Below are 14055 nucleotides of genomic sequence, written 5' to 3' on the forward strand. Positions count from 1 at the left end.
CCACGGTGCTCTTGCTTGCTCTAAACTCTCTCCCAGCCTTCATATGTTTTTTAAAGAGATATTAGCCTTTTTTTTTTTTTTTTTTCCTGGGGACCTTCTATAAAAGCTGACTGTCATACACATCGGAGCACTTATTTTATTATATACATGCTTTAAAACACAGTGCTTAGATAAGAACAAAAACATCCTAGAAAGTGTTGTAAAGACAAAGCAAAACTGATCTACTTTCTAATAGTCTTCTAAAGCTAACCACATTGTAAACAACACACTAACTTTTAAGTCCCCTATTAAAACACAACCTTGAAGACTGTGATAGTGTATCTACCCCCTCAACTAGTTAAATCTAGACACTAATATAATTTCTTCTTTTTTTTTATTAAACAAACACGTTCTCATCAAAAAAACATACCAAACTCTCTCTCTCTCTCTGAAAATGTGGAATCATGGCAACAGAATTTACTATTGCAACCAATGCATTCAGAAACATTTATTCACCTCACTGTTTATCAAAAGTAGTCAGATAACTGCCATGTTATTGGGCAACCAATTAACTTAATGATCTCCCCTATTTTTAGGGGGAAAGCTTTTAAGAAAGATCACTAAAGATTAGTGAACACTAAAGATTAACAAACACATCCTCCCAAATTTTGAGCTCTATTTTTAAAACATAAATTATTATAACCATCTTTACAACACTGACAAGACTGTAATATACCTGAAAATGGCAATAAATGATAGAGCTATAAATATTTTGTAGTTGTCTGTACTTATTATATTGCTTCATAAAGGAAATTTAAACAAAGGAAGGCAGGGTGATAGAAATATAATCTATTCTATATTTACTCTATGTTCCAAAATGAGTATTTCAATTACGAAGAACTGCTAACTAGAAATGTATTTTAAGCATTTTTTAAAATTTAAAAACTGTATTTTTTTTTAAAGGCTTTGCTTTTCTCCAATCTATGCACATGATTAAAAGTCACAAAGAAATGAAATTACTACCATCTCAGTGTACATTAGGAAAGTATATAAATTTACACCCCAAAACCAATATTAACATTCAATGAGAAACTTCACACTGTCAAAATTTTATGTTCTAAGTTGTTGTATTCTAAAGCTTTCTAAACTAAAATCTTTCCAAATAATCTGTTATGCTGTATAGAACAAAATCTTTCTATAAAAAAAAATTTTCAAACCCACCATATGCGGGTTTAAAACTCTTCTTTATCACTTTACTGTTAAGTATTATATGTAGTAGTTATTAAGACAAACTAAAGCCATCTATTTTCAGTTTGAAAAACAACTAGTAAGACCTGTGATATTACTAAATTAAAGCTTAGAAAAAAATGACTAAAGCAGCTCATTGAAACAAATCATATTACTCCTCCTGAAGACTTCATTTTTTCCTTACATCAAATTTATGATAACTGGTCAAATGTAAATTATAGTCTCAGAAAATAAGAAACGCAACCACTGTTTTACACTAAAGGTATCCCCGGTCAACGAAATTAATATGCTGTAGAAATAAAAACCACACTTGTTTTAAGGAATCACAACTGTTAACAATTATGTTCTAAAATGTTTAGAGACTTCTTTAAATTTAGTGAATTTTAGTAGGTCTTCAGAAAGAAACCAGAATTTCAAGTCCAAGTTTTTTCTATGTGCATAAGGCCACTTTGAGAACACATCTCCTCTAAGGATTTCCCAGTTTTTCAATCAAATAGCATCAGCACTTGTATCATCTTACACTTGGTTTTGTCGTATTTGCTGTATTTCCCTTTCTTATATGCATACACTAAAAGATACTGTAAGAAGTCTGAAGTTATTGTTCTGGTCTAAGTTAACATATAAATAAACGCCACTTTTAAAAAGTGGCTCGCAAAGCTATCAAGTTTTCTTTTGCCTCATTAAGGTGTATCTTTAAGTCCCTACAATAAAAGATATGTAAGCTACAATGTATAGCCAAATAATTTTTTAAACCTTTAAACACTGTGAGAATGAGTGCTTCCCAGGGGAGACGATTAATATAAGGAACTAAGGCAAACCATCCTGAATGTCTACCATGAAGAAATAATAATAGCAAACCAAGTAAAAATAGAAACGTGTTATTTTATAAAATGTCTGTTTTAACTCTTTAAAAGGGCACGGACATTTAGACTTAAGTCTTTCCTTTGAAATACATACTATGGCTCTTGAGAACATGGGGTTGGAGCTTATCATTAAGTTTTGCCACGGTTTTGCACCATTTCAGGCAGGCTAATATAAAGAATTATGTCAAATAAGCTACTGCTGAAAGTATGGAGAGGTGGGGGGAGGAGAAAAACCTCTGGAAGCAAAAAAGATTTAAAGTAATGAATGATGGATCCCAAAGACACAAAAAAAAGCTGCATGCCATGTTGAGTTGTGTTATTTTACATGTAGAAAACGACTAAGCCAGTGGCATAAGCCTCAAAACCTTTTAATAATGTTTTAACTTCTTATGTATCTTTACTTTGTAAAAGCTCTCCCCCTAACCACTTTAAAAGAAAGTGGTTAAGTGATAAAAATCTACCAAAGCTTTTCTTTAAATAACATCAACATCCTGGAAGAGGTAAACAGCATGCGGCCCTGAAGACCACTCTGCTGTTTTTACCTGTCGTGCCCCATCACCCACCGCCAAGTCACAAACGCACAGGACCTTAAACTTTACAGAAAACGGTGACCTTCAAGCCTCTGCGGGCCTGACACATTCGGCTCATGATTCTTTATCTCCCACTTGAAATGTGGCAGGATATTCCCGGTTTGTTACTAAATTCTCTCGAAGCACTGTCCTAACTACAAAGTAACACCAGCACTCTTTGCTCCTGAGCGTTAAAAAAAGAAAGAAAGAAACTAGTCCACCAAAGCGATCGCACCTTACAACTTCATCTCTGCAAAACTGATAACTCCGAGGCAAGGCAAAAAGAGTTAAATCGCTAAAAAGCTCTCTAGGAAAATCTAGAAACAGTTAGCTGGCTGTGACATAAACCTGCCAACACCTCGGCACACAGTGGCAAGGTGCCCAAAAAATGCCACCCTCTGGGTAAACCGCTTTCTTGTTTGCAACTCCGGAGGAGGCTCCCGGTTGCAGAGGCGAGGCGGCGGGGGCCTTATCTGGCCGCCCGGAGGGGACTTCCTGTAACCCTACACCGCGGCGGCGCCCGGGCCACCTGGACCCCGCCACCCGGGCCCTTCCCGCCGGGCCGGGCCGGGCCGGGCCGGGCCGGGCCGCGCGCCTCCCCGCTGCGGGCTGTTACCTCCCACGGCCTTGGCCACGGCGCCGTTGGGCCTCCCGCGGGCTCCCATGGGGCTGCCGTTCTGCTCCAGCCGGGCCACCTTCACCGGGGGAGGCCCCTTGACGTCGGGGCTGCCGCTCCGCCGGTCGGGGCTGTCCCGCAGACACGGGCTCTCGCTCCGCCGCTCCATGCTGCTCCGACTCGGAGACAAAGTTCCCACCGGCAGGTCGCAATAAAACGCGCAGGGACCTAGGGAGGGGGCGGGGGGAGGGAGGGGAGGGAGGGGGAGGGAGGGCGGGGAGGGGAGGGAGAAAAAAGAGGGAAAACCGCTCACACACGTGATAGACGTTCAGGCCAGTGGCGGAGCGCGGCACCGCGCAGCCCCCCGGGCGTCCTCCCGCCGCCCGAGGCCCCGAGCCCCGCGGCGCGGCCGCTCTGCAGGGGGCAGCTCCCGGCGAGGCGCCCGGCTCCCGGGGGCGCGGCCGGCGGCGGCGCTGCTCGGGGGACACGGCCTCCCCGCACGGGAGCGGTGAACTTCATCCGAAGGCCGCGTCCCGGCCCGAGCAGGGGCTGGGGGGTGATGCACACAGTCCGCGAGAACCCCGATCGGCCACAGGATGCACGTGCGCTGAGCGGCGGGGCCGGCGCCAAAGGCCCGGCGTGGGGACCCCCCGAGCCCCCCGCTCCCCCTCCCGCCCCCCTGCAGGGCCGGTCTGCAGACAAGACTCGCTGCGCACAACCGCAGCCCCAGGTCCTCATCGATGAGCACCCGGAGGTACTCCTCCTCCTCGCAGCGCTCTCCAGGATAACCTGCATCCCCAGGGCGGGCGCGGGGGGCGGGGGGGAGCTACCGTCGTTATTATTTTGGAACGTTCTTCTGTTCCTCCCATCCTTATTTGTAAAAGCTCTTCAGTGCCACACACAAAAGCAAAAAAAAAAAAAAAAAAGCACTTAAATGGTTAGGTGAAGGAGCAGCCTTCATCAAGCCCAATTTAAAAATTCCTCCAAAAAGTTTTCCTCTGGGTGTCCTAAGGCTGGCACGCGCGCTCCAGGAACCCGCAGGGGTCCTCGGCAAACCGCCCCCCCCCGGGTTTTGGGGGGCGGCGGCGGCGGCGGCGGAGGAAACACCTGATGACACGGCGCTCACACTGTCACTGACATCCCCGAGAAGCAGGAACCCGCGCAGCCAAGTGCGCTGGGAACCCCGGCGGGCGCGCTCGCCCCGGAGAAGCCGCGCGTCCCGGAGGCAAGGTGGGGGTCGGCCGAGGGGCGCGCGCGCCCACGGGAGGGCGGCGGGCGGAGGCTCCCCGCACCGCCCGGGCCGCGGAGGGGGCTCGGCCGGCGCGGGCTTCCCCGGCCCCCCGAGCCTGCGGTGGGAGTCCTCGCCCCGTACTTACTGCTCACGGTCTGTCTGTAACTTGGCTGGCTGAGGCTCTGTCCATGGAGCAAAAGTAGAGAATCCAGGGTGGAAAGTTTCTGGAGCTTTGCCTTGCAGCGCTCTCCTAGTCTTCTCTCCTCCTTCCCCTTGTCCTCTTTCCCAGGTCCTAACGTTTAAGGTCCTGGGTCAGGGTGTCTTCTAGTGCAGAGATGGTTGTGATGATGATGATGATGATGATGATGATGATGATGATGATGGGAGGGGGGCGGGGGGAGGAGGAGGAGGAGAGGGAAAGGAGGATTCCTCCAAAGGGGCACCCGAGCGAGCGGGGGAGGAGACGGCGGAGGAGGGGAAGAGAGAAAAGGAGGCTGAAAAAGCCTTTTCACACCTTCGGGAAGGAGCCCCGTTCTGGAGAGAAAGGGCTGAGGACGGGGAGGCGGCGGAGGCGGGCCGGGCTGCCGCTCCGCAGGTCTGCTGCCGGGCAGGCAGGCGCGGCCGGAGCCTCCCTCTGGGCCGGTGTCACCGAGAGCCGGGGCCGCACGGGGACCCGGGACCGCGCGCGGGAGCAGGCGCGGCGGCCGCCCGAGCCGTCACCTCCAGCCTCTCCCCTCTCGGCCGCCGCCGCCAGCAGCCGGAGCCGGACTCCCCGACCAGCCGCGGAGAGAGATGCACTGAGAGGGAGATGATTATTAGTTGCGTTGAGTCATCAGGCAAAGTGAGTCCTTTTGGGTTGTCCTCGGTTTCCGATTTCTCCCCCTCCCCCTTTCCGTCCCCAGATCTAGCGCCTTCAAAATAATAATTTGGGGTGGGGGTAGGGGAAGTCTCTGGGTTATTTCGGGATGGGGGTTGGGGGGGGAAGCTCTAAACCCGAGCCAGACTGGTCCACCGCAGCGGAGGAGGCGGGTGGGGGGCGGGGAGGAGGGCTGGGGAGGTTGCGGGGGGAGGGGGGCCCCGCCTGGCAGGAAATTAAACATCAATCAATCAATCGCTGTGAGCCCGGCGACCCAAACAGCGGCGGGGCTGCGGAGGAGGCAGAGGGGCTGGCGAGGGGCGGGTGGGAAGCAGGGAGGAGGGCGGAGGAGGAAGCGGGGAGTCGGCGGCAGCGCAGCCGCGGGGCGAGGACCGCGCGCGTGGGGCGGCGAGAGCGATGGCAGAGGCGCGAGTGCCGCGCGGGCGGCGGCCGGGCCGGCGGGTGGGTGCGGGTGGGTGCGGGTGGGTGCGGGTGCGCCCGGGCGCCGCCGGGGCTCGGGTCCGCTCCTCCTCCTCGCGGCGGGTCCGGGGCGCGGCCGCCTCGCCCGGCCCCGAGGCGCACTGGTCCCGGCGCGGGGGCGGCGGCGGCGGCGGCGGCGGCGCGGCGGGCGCGGCTGCCTGGTCTCCCCGGGCTCCCCCGGCTCCCCGCGGAGGCGCAGCCCGACGCGCGGCTGGCGAGCGCGGCTGCCTCGGCTCCCGGTTCTGCTAACTGCGCCGAGTACTTTCGACTTTGGAGATAGGAGGGCTATCGCCTCCCCCACCCACCGCCTCCGCCCACCACCCACCGCCTCCGCCCCTCCGAGCAACTTTTCCCGGCGCCCGGGAGCTCCCCCTCCGCGCGGAGCCGGCCGTCCGGGCCCGCCGCGCCGCAGCCCGCGCAGGGAAGGCCGCCGCCCGCGGGTCCGGAACAATGGCCCGCGCGCCCCGGGGGGCAGGGGTGCCGCGGCGCGGACGGGCGAGCGGGCCGCGGGGGGGGCGGGGGGCGGGGGGCCTCCCCGGGCGGCGGCCCCGGAGCGCTCGCTGCGCCGCGGGCATCCCGAGCGGCTCCGCCCGGAGGCCGTGGCGCGGAGGCGGGGAGGGCGGCGGGGCTCGCCCGTCCTGCAGCTGCGGGGCTGGGACTCCCGGGACGCCCCCCCGCCCCGCCCCGGCGGCTCAGGCGCTGGGCTCCGAGGACGCGCGGCGTGCGCGGGGACGGCCCGGTGCCCCCGTCCCGGGGGAGGCCGCGCGGGGGCGTCCACAGCAGGTCCCGCGAAGGTGCGACTGAGCCACAAACTTTTGCCGACTCCCGCGGCCGCAGCCGCCCGCAGCCCGACTCCAGCCGCGGTGCTCATTTAAGGTGGCGCGGGCACCAGCCGAGCAGGCCGAGCTGCGGCCGCGCTTTTGTCCCTGAGGTCCCCGCTAGGGCGCCGGACCTCCTTAAAGAAAAGCACGTGGGCAGGGGCCGCGGCCCCCGCGAGGCGCCCGGGGCGCCGGCTCACACTCGCGGTCCTGACCTGTGGCGGGAAAATGAGGCCGCGTCCCCGCGCGCCTGGAGGCCGGCGAAGCCCCTCTGCTGGCGGCACCTCCAGTCCCCACCGCGCACCGGGTGTCTCTCCCCTAAACCCCCGCACCCGGAGGACTCCCCACCATCGCGCCGCCTGCGCCGCCGGTCCCCCTTAAGAAGTACTGGCTGTACGGCGGCGCCAGAGGGCCAAACTCCATTCGGTTTGGGGAAACGCGCTCCTAGAGTAATTCTGGAAAGCTTGGGCCGTGGACCGACAGCGGGGAGCCGCGGCCGCCGAGCGCGCCCGGAGGTAGGCCGCCGGCCCCCTCGCCGCACCTACCCGGTGGGCGGCGCGCGCGCAGCCGCCCCCTCCAGAGCCCAGGCCTGGGAGGCGGAGGAGCCTCTGGAAGGGAAAGGGTCCCAGAAACTAAACCTGCCCCGGCCTAAGGCTCCGCGCCCCGCTCCCGGAGCAGCCCGCACCCAGGCGCCGCCCACCAAGGTCCAAGGGAGCCCCAGGCGCCCCGGGAGGCGGTCGGAGCCCCGCCGGGAAAGGAAGCCAGCTCGGTAGAGAACCTTCGGGGAGCCACCCTGCGAGCTCTGGGCTGCACGTTCTCTTCCCTGTGCTTTTATCCCCCAAACCCCATCTCTCCCTCCAACCTGAACGGACGGGTTAGAGAAAATGCACAGTTCGAAGGCGGTGAGAACAAAGTGGCTCGAGTAAACCAACTCGTGGGGGTAGCTAAAAGGTTTTTGGCTGCAAAGAACCAAACTGTAAGTTTGATCAACAAACTTTTTTTTTTTTTAATCTGTACTTTCACGTCGGAATGGGAAGGGGGTTTTGCAAAAAAAGCAACTACCACTGTCAAAGTTTGAGCCCGTTTCCAAGATGGGGAGAGCCGCAATTCTTAACAAATAATCTTAATCTTAAAAAAAAAAAAAAAAAAGATAATAATGCTGTTTCTTTCCTTACCTTGGTGTTGAACTGCAGAATCCTCCTCCGGATCAGTGTCCAGGAACTTAGAAGAAATGGTGCTATTAGGACTTCAGTACTTCTGGAAAAAAAAAAAAAATGCAAATGGTTTAGCCAGGATCTTTCCTGTCTGATTCGTCACTATTATTATATCTGATGATGCGAATGGTTGGAGCGATTCAATCTTAAGTCATTAATGAGCTATTTTATAAACACCACTGTCTGAAGATCTTCATTTACATTTTGCGAAGGATCACTTCGCTAACCTCACATGCTTGTGTCAACAGCATGATTATGGGACTGCAGTCACACTCTCATAAACAACACAGCGGTATTGTTAATGGGTTAATATTTTATAAAGTGTAAATATTTTATTATGTTTTGAAGGGAGCTATTGATTCTAAATTATTAAACCCCTGAGATGGGTGATTTAAATAAAGTATACAATTTAAGTACAATTAAATGTACTTTGTGGCCAGTTTGTGTTCAGATTCTGCACCCTTTTGAAGATTAATGGATTTTCTCATTATTAGAGTTTCTTCTTTTCCGTTTTTGACAGTGAACAAAACTATCATTTGGGGCAAAAGAACTCAAAATAGGTAAAGGTGAACTGGGCATAAAGGAAAACATCGAAAGCTCTGAGTTATTACCAAAAATGTGTTTTGAATATTTGCAGATTTATGTTTACTTACACATTTTACAAATTTCTTTCGATTTTAAAAAGGGAGAATTCTAGGAAGTTTTGTGATACGTGCCCGGTGTGGGTTTTCTTTCTTTTTTTTTTTTTTTTTTTTTTTTTACCCCCCTTGAGTTTTGTCCCTAATAAAGGCCTTTTCTGTTTCAAATTACATAAGCTTTCTACTGCATGATTTTTGTATTGACCTTATTTCAACTGAAGTAAGCAATTATTTTCGGCATGCTCAATTTTGACAATAAGAAATTTCAAATAGCATTTTTATCTTTTGCTGAGATTTTCTACTTTTTAAAACCGTAAATAAATTCTGATTCAAAAGTTCTGTTTGGTTTCGTTTTATATTCCTCAAGTGGTTCATTTCCAAACATTTTTAAAACAAAATCACACTCAAGAAAAGAATTGGTTTTAATTACGTTTGTTGTTGTTGGGTTTTTTTCTTCTTTAAAAATAATTTGATCCCAAACGCATTTTTTTATACAGATAGTTTGCTCCAGTGCTCAAAGCATAAAGTTCACACTGGGGGACATTTTAATCCTTCAACTTGCTTCTCACTGACGTTTCAGTCGGGAATCTACTAAGACTTTTTCCTCCCTCTCCTCCCCCACCCTCAATTTTTTTTTTCATATGTCATTTAGTCAAAGGTCGCCTGTCTTTCATAATCACACTGAGATTTGTTATTTTAAAAATCAACGGATCTTTACGCGCTGGGCTTAAATATGCATGTTTTTTCTTATTTTCATGTTCTCCCCTTTTCTCTCCATCTCTCGTCAGGCCTTTCTTCTCCTTTTATGGCCTGCACTTCTAATGGCAACATTTCTTGATTTCTCGCCCTGGACACCGAGGTCTCTGCTGTGCTGGCCCCTAACGCGTGGCCAACCTTCCTTCCGCGAGGAGCGCGCAGGGCGGCCTAGGCCCGACCGCCCCGGGCGGAGGGGGCTGGGAGCCCGGGCCGGGCCGCCCCGACCCCTAGGGCTCCAGCATCCATCCCCGGGCTCCCTGGATCCCAGGTGCGGCCGCCGGGGCGGAGAGGCCCTCCCGGAGGTGCGCTGCCTCTCAGGGAGCACGGGAGCCGCGCGGCCTTTCCCCCGCGCTCTGGCACACGCAGGAGCGCTCTGCTCTGCGGGCACCGCGGGCGTCGGAAGCCTCGGGCGGCTCCTAGGACCCACGCAGGCCGGCCTCTCCCCCTCCCGCGCCCCCGCCCCCCCGCCAGCGCCCGGGGCCCGCTCTGCTGGGGGCGAGGGGAGGGCGGGCGGGAATCCTTTCCCTCCAATGAAGCCCGCACCGCTTCTGAAGCCAATTTCCGCCGCGGACTGTCCGGGGAGAGTCAGGCGAGCAGCGTGTCCACCGCCGCATAACTTGCCGCAGGCTCGGGGGCGGCAGCCGCACGTGCCCAGGGCCCCGAGGGGCGCGCGCCCGCCTCGCCGGCCCGCGGGGCGGGCTCCAGCGCCTCGGCGGCTGCTCCGGGGCGTCCGGGGACACTTACTGCGCTGTCCGCGCGCCTTCCTCGTGGGCGTCGGAGCCCGTCGGGTCCCAGCCCGCGCCCGGCAAAGCCCTCGCAGGCGGGCTCGCGCGGCAGCCCCGGGGGCCTGGCGGGGGCGGAGCGCGGGGAGGCCGTCGGGCCCCTAGGGCAGGGCGGCCGGAGGTCCCGCTCCCATCCTGCCGCGGCCCCGACGGAGAGAGGCGTCCCGGGGAGGCGGTGGCCCGGCCGGAGCGAGCTGCGCGCCCCGGAGGTCGCGGGGTCGCGGGCCCGACGCCCCGAGGGCGGGAGGGGGCCCGCGGAGGTCGGCCCAGGAGCTGCCTCCGGCGGCGGCGCGGAGCCCTGCGCCCCGGGGTCCCGGGTGCGGGGGCTGGGAGAGGGCGCCTGCCCCGGGTGCAGGAAGCCGAGGGACACGGCCCGAAGGTGGGGGCGCCCCGGGCGGGCCGGGTGGAGGTGCTGGCCCCGCGCGCGGCCCCGCACCGGGAAGCCCGGGAAGGCGGAGGGCCTGCGGGCCGGGCAGCACTCGCGACCACGCATGACAACGCCCCCCGGCTCCTGGATCCTTCCACGCCTTTGCAGAGTCTGGAGCTAATGGAGCCGGGTCTCCCGCTGCACCGCGGGGAGAGGAGGGCCGCCCTGCCAAACTAGTGTGTGTGCTTTCTGTTGCTTTTCTGTTTTTGTTTTGTTTTGTTTTTTGGAATAGAAATCGACTTTGAACGACCGGTGACCGGGCCGTGGGGGACAGAAAACGAAACGCCCAAGGAGCCGCCGCCGCCGCCTCCCTGCCCCCTCCCGGGCTGCGGGGCTCTGAGCGCGGAGTCCGCTCCCGACCCGCTGCGTCTGCCGTCTTGGAGGCCGCGAGCAAGGAGGCCCGGGCCCGCCCCACCCTCGGCCCGGGCCCGGGAGCGGCGAGGAGCCCCGCGCCCTCGACTCGCCCTTACGGCCCCGCCGCCTGGAGCGCGGGTCACTGCCCGGGTCCCCCGACCGGAGACGAGCCGTCCGCTCCCGACAGCGCCACCGCGTGGGCTGCGACCGAAGCCCGCGGCGCCCCGGAGCGGCCCCTCGGCGTCGCCTGGTCGCGGGCGCAGGGCGCGGCGGGGGATGGGCAGGTGCGGGCCGGCTCACCCCGGACCACCCTACGCCAAAGCCCGCGGGGCGAGCAGGACCTCGGCGGCGGCCCGACCCCCGGGCAGGTCCAGGCCGAAGCCCACGCGGCGGGCAGGGCCGCCCGCGCCGAAGTCCGCGCACCCGCCGCCGCGCCGAGGCGGCCCGGCCCCCGCGGCCCCCGCGGCCCCCGCAGCCCCCGCGGCCCCCGCGGCCCCCGCAGCGGTGCCCCGGCCCGGGCGGCGCAGGCCCCTGTGGAGCGCTGGGAGCCCCGAGGGTGACCTGGGCCGGCTCACGAAGCCCCCGGACACCTTCCCGGCCCGTGACAGCCGGACCCCGGGGGGTCGCTTCTCCCCGCCCCGCGCGCCTGGGGCCCCGCCGCCAAGCCCCCGCACCCGGGCCTCACCTGGAGCTGGCCCGGCGCGGCGTCACCCTCGCGAGCCCCGCGTCGGGCTCGGGCTCGGGCTCGGACCTCCGTGGGCCGGCCGGGGCTTCCCTTTGATAAATGCGACTGTTGACACGCGCGCACGCACACACTGGGCACCGTCCGCCGCGGGCAGGGACAACGACCCAGGGAGGTGTGGATCCGCCTGGTGCCCACCCAAGCACAGAACTCCTCGCCCCACGCGGAACCGAGGCTCGGCCTGGGCGCTCACGCGGGCGGCCGCCGGTCCCACCCCGCAGGGCGCGGGCCTGGCGGCGGAGCAGGCCGTGGCCGCGCGGAGCCCTGTGGCGCCCGTTGTCCGCCCGGCCTGCTCGCCGCCCCCAGCCTGGGCCCTGACCTGCGGGCTTCCAAGTTCTAGTGCCCGCGGGCCGCGCGGGCCGTCCCCAAGCGCGCCAGGCCCCGCACGTGCCAAGTGGCTCACCTCGGCGCGCGGCGCCTGCCCCTGCCCCGGGCCCGGGCCCGGGGCCTGCGCGCGGGGCGGCGGGTCGGGACGCGGACGCCGAGTGCTCACCTCCAGGAGCCGGCAGCGGTGCCCGCGGCGTCGCTCGTCCAGCCCCGAGGCTGATTTAAATAACTAATAAGCTCAGAGAAATTTTACGAGGGGAACTTTTCCTTTTAGTATCAATAAAGCCTAGTAATTGGGTTCGTTGGTTACCTAAGCTCGAGTTTCCTAGTCTGTCTCTCCTTGTCTCTCTCTCTCTCTCTCTCATTCAGAAGCAACGTTAAAAAAAAAAAAAAAAAACCGGCAACTGTGTGTGCGTTTGTGTGGAGTGTGCAAGTGTGAGTCTGTGAGAGAAGTTGTTGGTTTCAAAAGTCCTTCTTAGCTGGAGAACAATGGTCATTGTCGATAGGTGGTGAAGAGTTTTGAAAGGTGAACTGCTGTTATTTCGGAAGAGCAAAATGTGGACAACAATTCAAGCCTCACAACACAAGTCTAAAACGAGGGAGGGAGGTTTCTCAAGATTTTTTCCCTTTGGATGTGACAAAGACATTTGCAATGCTTCCCTAATAGTTTGCATTTTAATTAACTTTTACTACATTTTGACTTCAACTCCTGGATGGTAGTGTTATCTGTTTTTTTTTCAGTAAAGACTTCTCTACCATCATGCGCTCTAAATTTTTGCTTGAATGTTCTAATCTTTTTGAAAGCATGTTCTTAGTCATAAAGAATTTTTCCACCTGGGAACCATGCCTCAACTTAAAAATATAAAAGACCTTTCATGAATAATAACGGCAAATAGCCCATTCGTTTGTGTCCACGGAATTGTTGGCGCCTATGCAAAATCTCAAAAATCTAAAGGCAATCTAAGCATGTTTCTCTCCAATCACATATATATGTATATATACATATATATATATGTGTTTTCATTTTCTGTATGGAAGTAAAAAAATCTTTTAAAAGACTTTTTCAAAAAGCATTATGCTAAAATTTAACTGAACTTAAATTCCCCACCAGATACAACATAACTAGTGCCTGCCAACGTCAGCCTAACGAAATGAAGAGTATTTCTGAATCAGATTACTGTTGGGGTCAGAAGCTAGTCAATGAAAAGCAATGAGAATCCAAGTTTGCAAACCATGGAGGGTGGAGGAGGCAGCTCCCCAAGTTCCCAGCAACACACCCAAACCTGTGCTGTGCGCTCAGAGCTTCAGTGTTTACATATTATGGAGAACTTCTCCTTTTCACTTTTAGTTAGAAAATCCACAAACTCCCCCTTAGTTCGTCGTCTTGTTTTAGGCTGTGAGACCCCGAGTCAGCTTGACGGTTGCTTTGTGCCGAGTCCAGGAGGCCCAGAGTGACTGGGAGACAGACCCAGCCCTGGGCACGGGGCCCAGTAGGGCGTCTTGCGGGCCCTGCCCCGGGGCCACTGCCCCCAGCTCTCCCCGCACCCTCGGCCGGTGGCACCAGAACCCCTGAGCCTCTTCCAGCTTCTGCAGATCACGCCAAGGTGTCGGCACTTGGCTGAAGAGGGAGTGAACCTTGAGCTACGGTGTATACGCCCCATTTCCCCGCTTCCCAAGAGGGTGACAGCCAACTTCCCTTCCCATCTGCTCCTGCTCTGGCCCGGGGCCCACCCATGCCCTCCAGTGTCGCCCCGCCAGGCGCCCAGCGTCCCACATCCTGGCTGCGCGCTAAGGGCACTCACCGCGGTGGCCCTGGTCCCCCTCGCTGCCCAGGTTAAGGGAGGACGTGTCTCTCGGCGCTGTCCTCCGGGTGCCAGAAGTCGAGAAGAGTGGCAGAGAAAGATGGAAGGATTGGGAAGGAAAGGGCAGAGCTGAGTGGGGGTAACTCAGAGCCTCAGCCTCCCCAGACAACCTGGGGGCTCCCCTTCCCTCCCACCCTGGTCTGCGGGTCCCCACAGAGCTGCTCCATCAACCAGGTTCTCCTCTGGCTTTTAAGGTTCTCCCTCCCATCCCATACCTTCTGGTTGTTTAGAGTTTGGGTTTTGGTTAAGCTGTTTTCTACGGTCAGTCAGTCGTGGAAGCTCCACTTTTTTTC

General features: G+C 56.8%; 2 protein-coding genes across 3 annotated transcripts in view; one reads left to right on the forward strand and one right to left on the reverse strand.

Annotated features, from left to right (window-relative positions):
- The window catches only part of SATB2 (SATB homeobox 2), a 191459-nt gene extending 179512 nt beyond the window's left edge, over positions 1-11947 (reverse strand). The window contains exons 1-3 of one of the 2 annotated variants that reach the window (XM_041737694.1): positions 11517-11947; positions 7836-7917; positions 3276-3503 (exon numbers count right to left, since the gene is read on the reverse strand). In XM_041737694.1, coding sequence (XP_041593628.1) covers positions 3276-3444 — 169 coding nt within the window. In that variant the 5' untranslated portion in view covers positions 3445-3503; positions 7836-7917; positions 11517-11947. Of the gene's footprint in view, positions 1-3275; positions 3504-4651; positions 4799-5020; positions 5144-7835; positions 7918-11516 lie in introns of those variants that run through there. The other variant, XM_041737693.1, reaches the window with a different exon arrangement.
- Positions 5780-8842, forward strand: LOC121480824 (basic salivary proline-rich protein 2-like). The gene is made up of 3 exons (XM_041737740.1): positions 5780-5938; positions 6123-7636; positions 7854-8842. The coding sequence occupies exons 1-2, from the start codon at positions 5780-5782 to the stop codon at positions 7431-7433; spliced, it is 1470 nt and encodes a 489-aa protein (XP_041593674.1). The 3' UTR covers positions 7434-7636; positions 7854-8842.
- Positions 11948-14055: the final 2108 nt, after the last annotated feature.

Source organism: Vulpes lagopus, chromosome 22, assembly GCF_018345385.1.
Source record: "Vulpes lagopus strain Blue_001 chromosome 22, ASM1834538v1, whole genome shotgun sequence".
In the NCBI taxonomy this organism is placed as follows: Eukaryota; Metazoa; Chordata; class Mammalia; order Carnivora; family Canidae; genus Vulpes; species Vulpes lagopus.

Coding starts and splice junctions, on each gene's coding strand:
- LOC121480824 (XM_041737740.1), top strand. CDS start 5,780: ATGGCAGAGGCGCGAGTGCCGCGCGGGCGGCGGCCGGGCCGGCGGGTG. Junction 5,939..6,122: donor CCGCCTCGCCCGGCCCCGAG/GCGCACTGGTCC, acceptor CTTTGGAGATAG/GAGGGCTATCGCCTCCCCCA.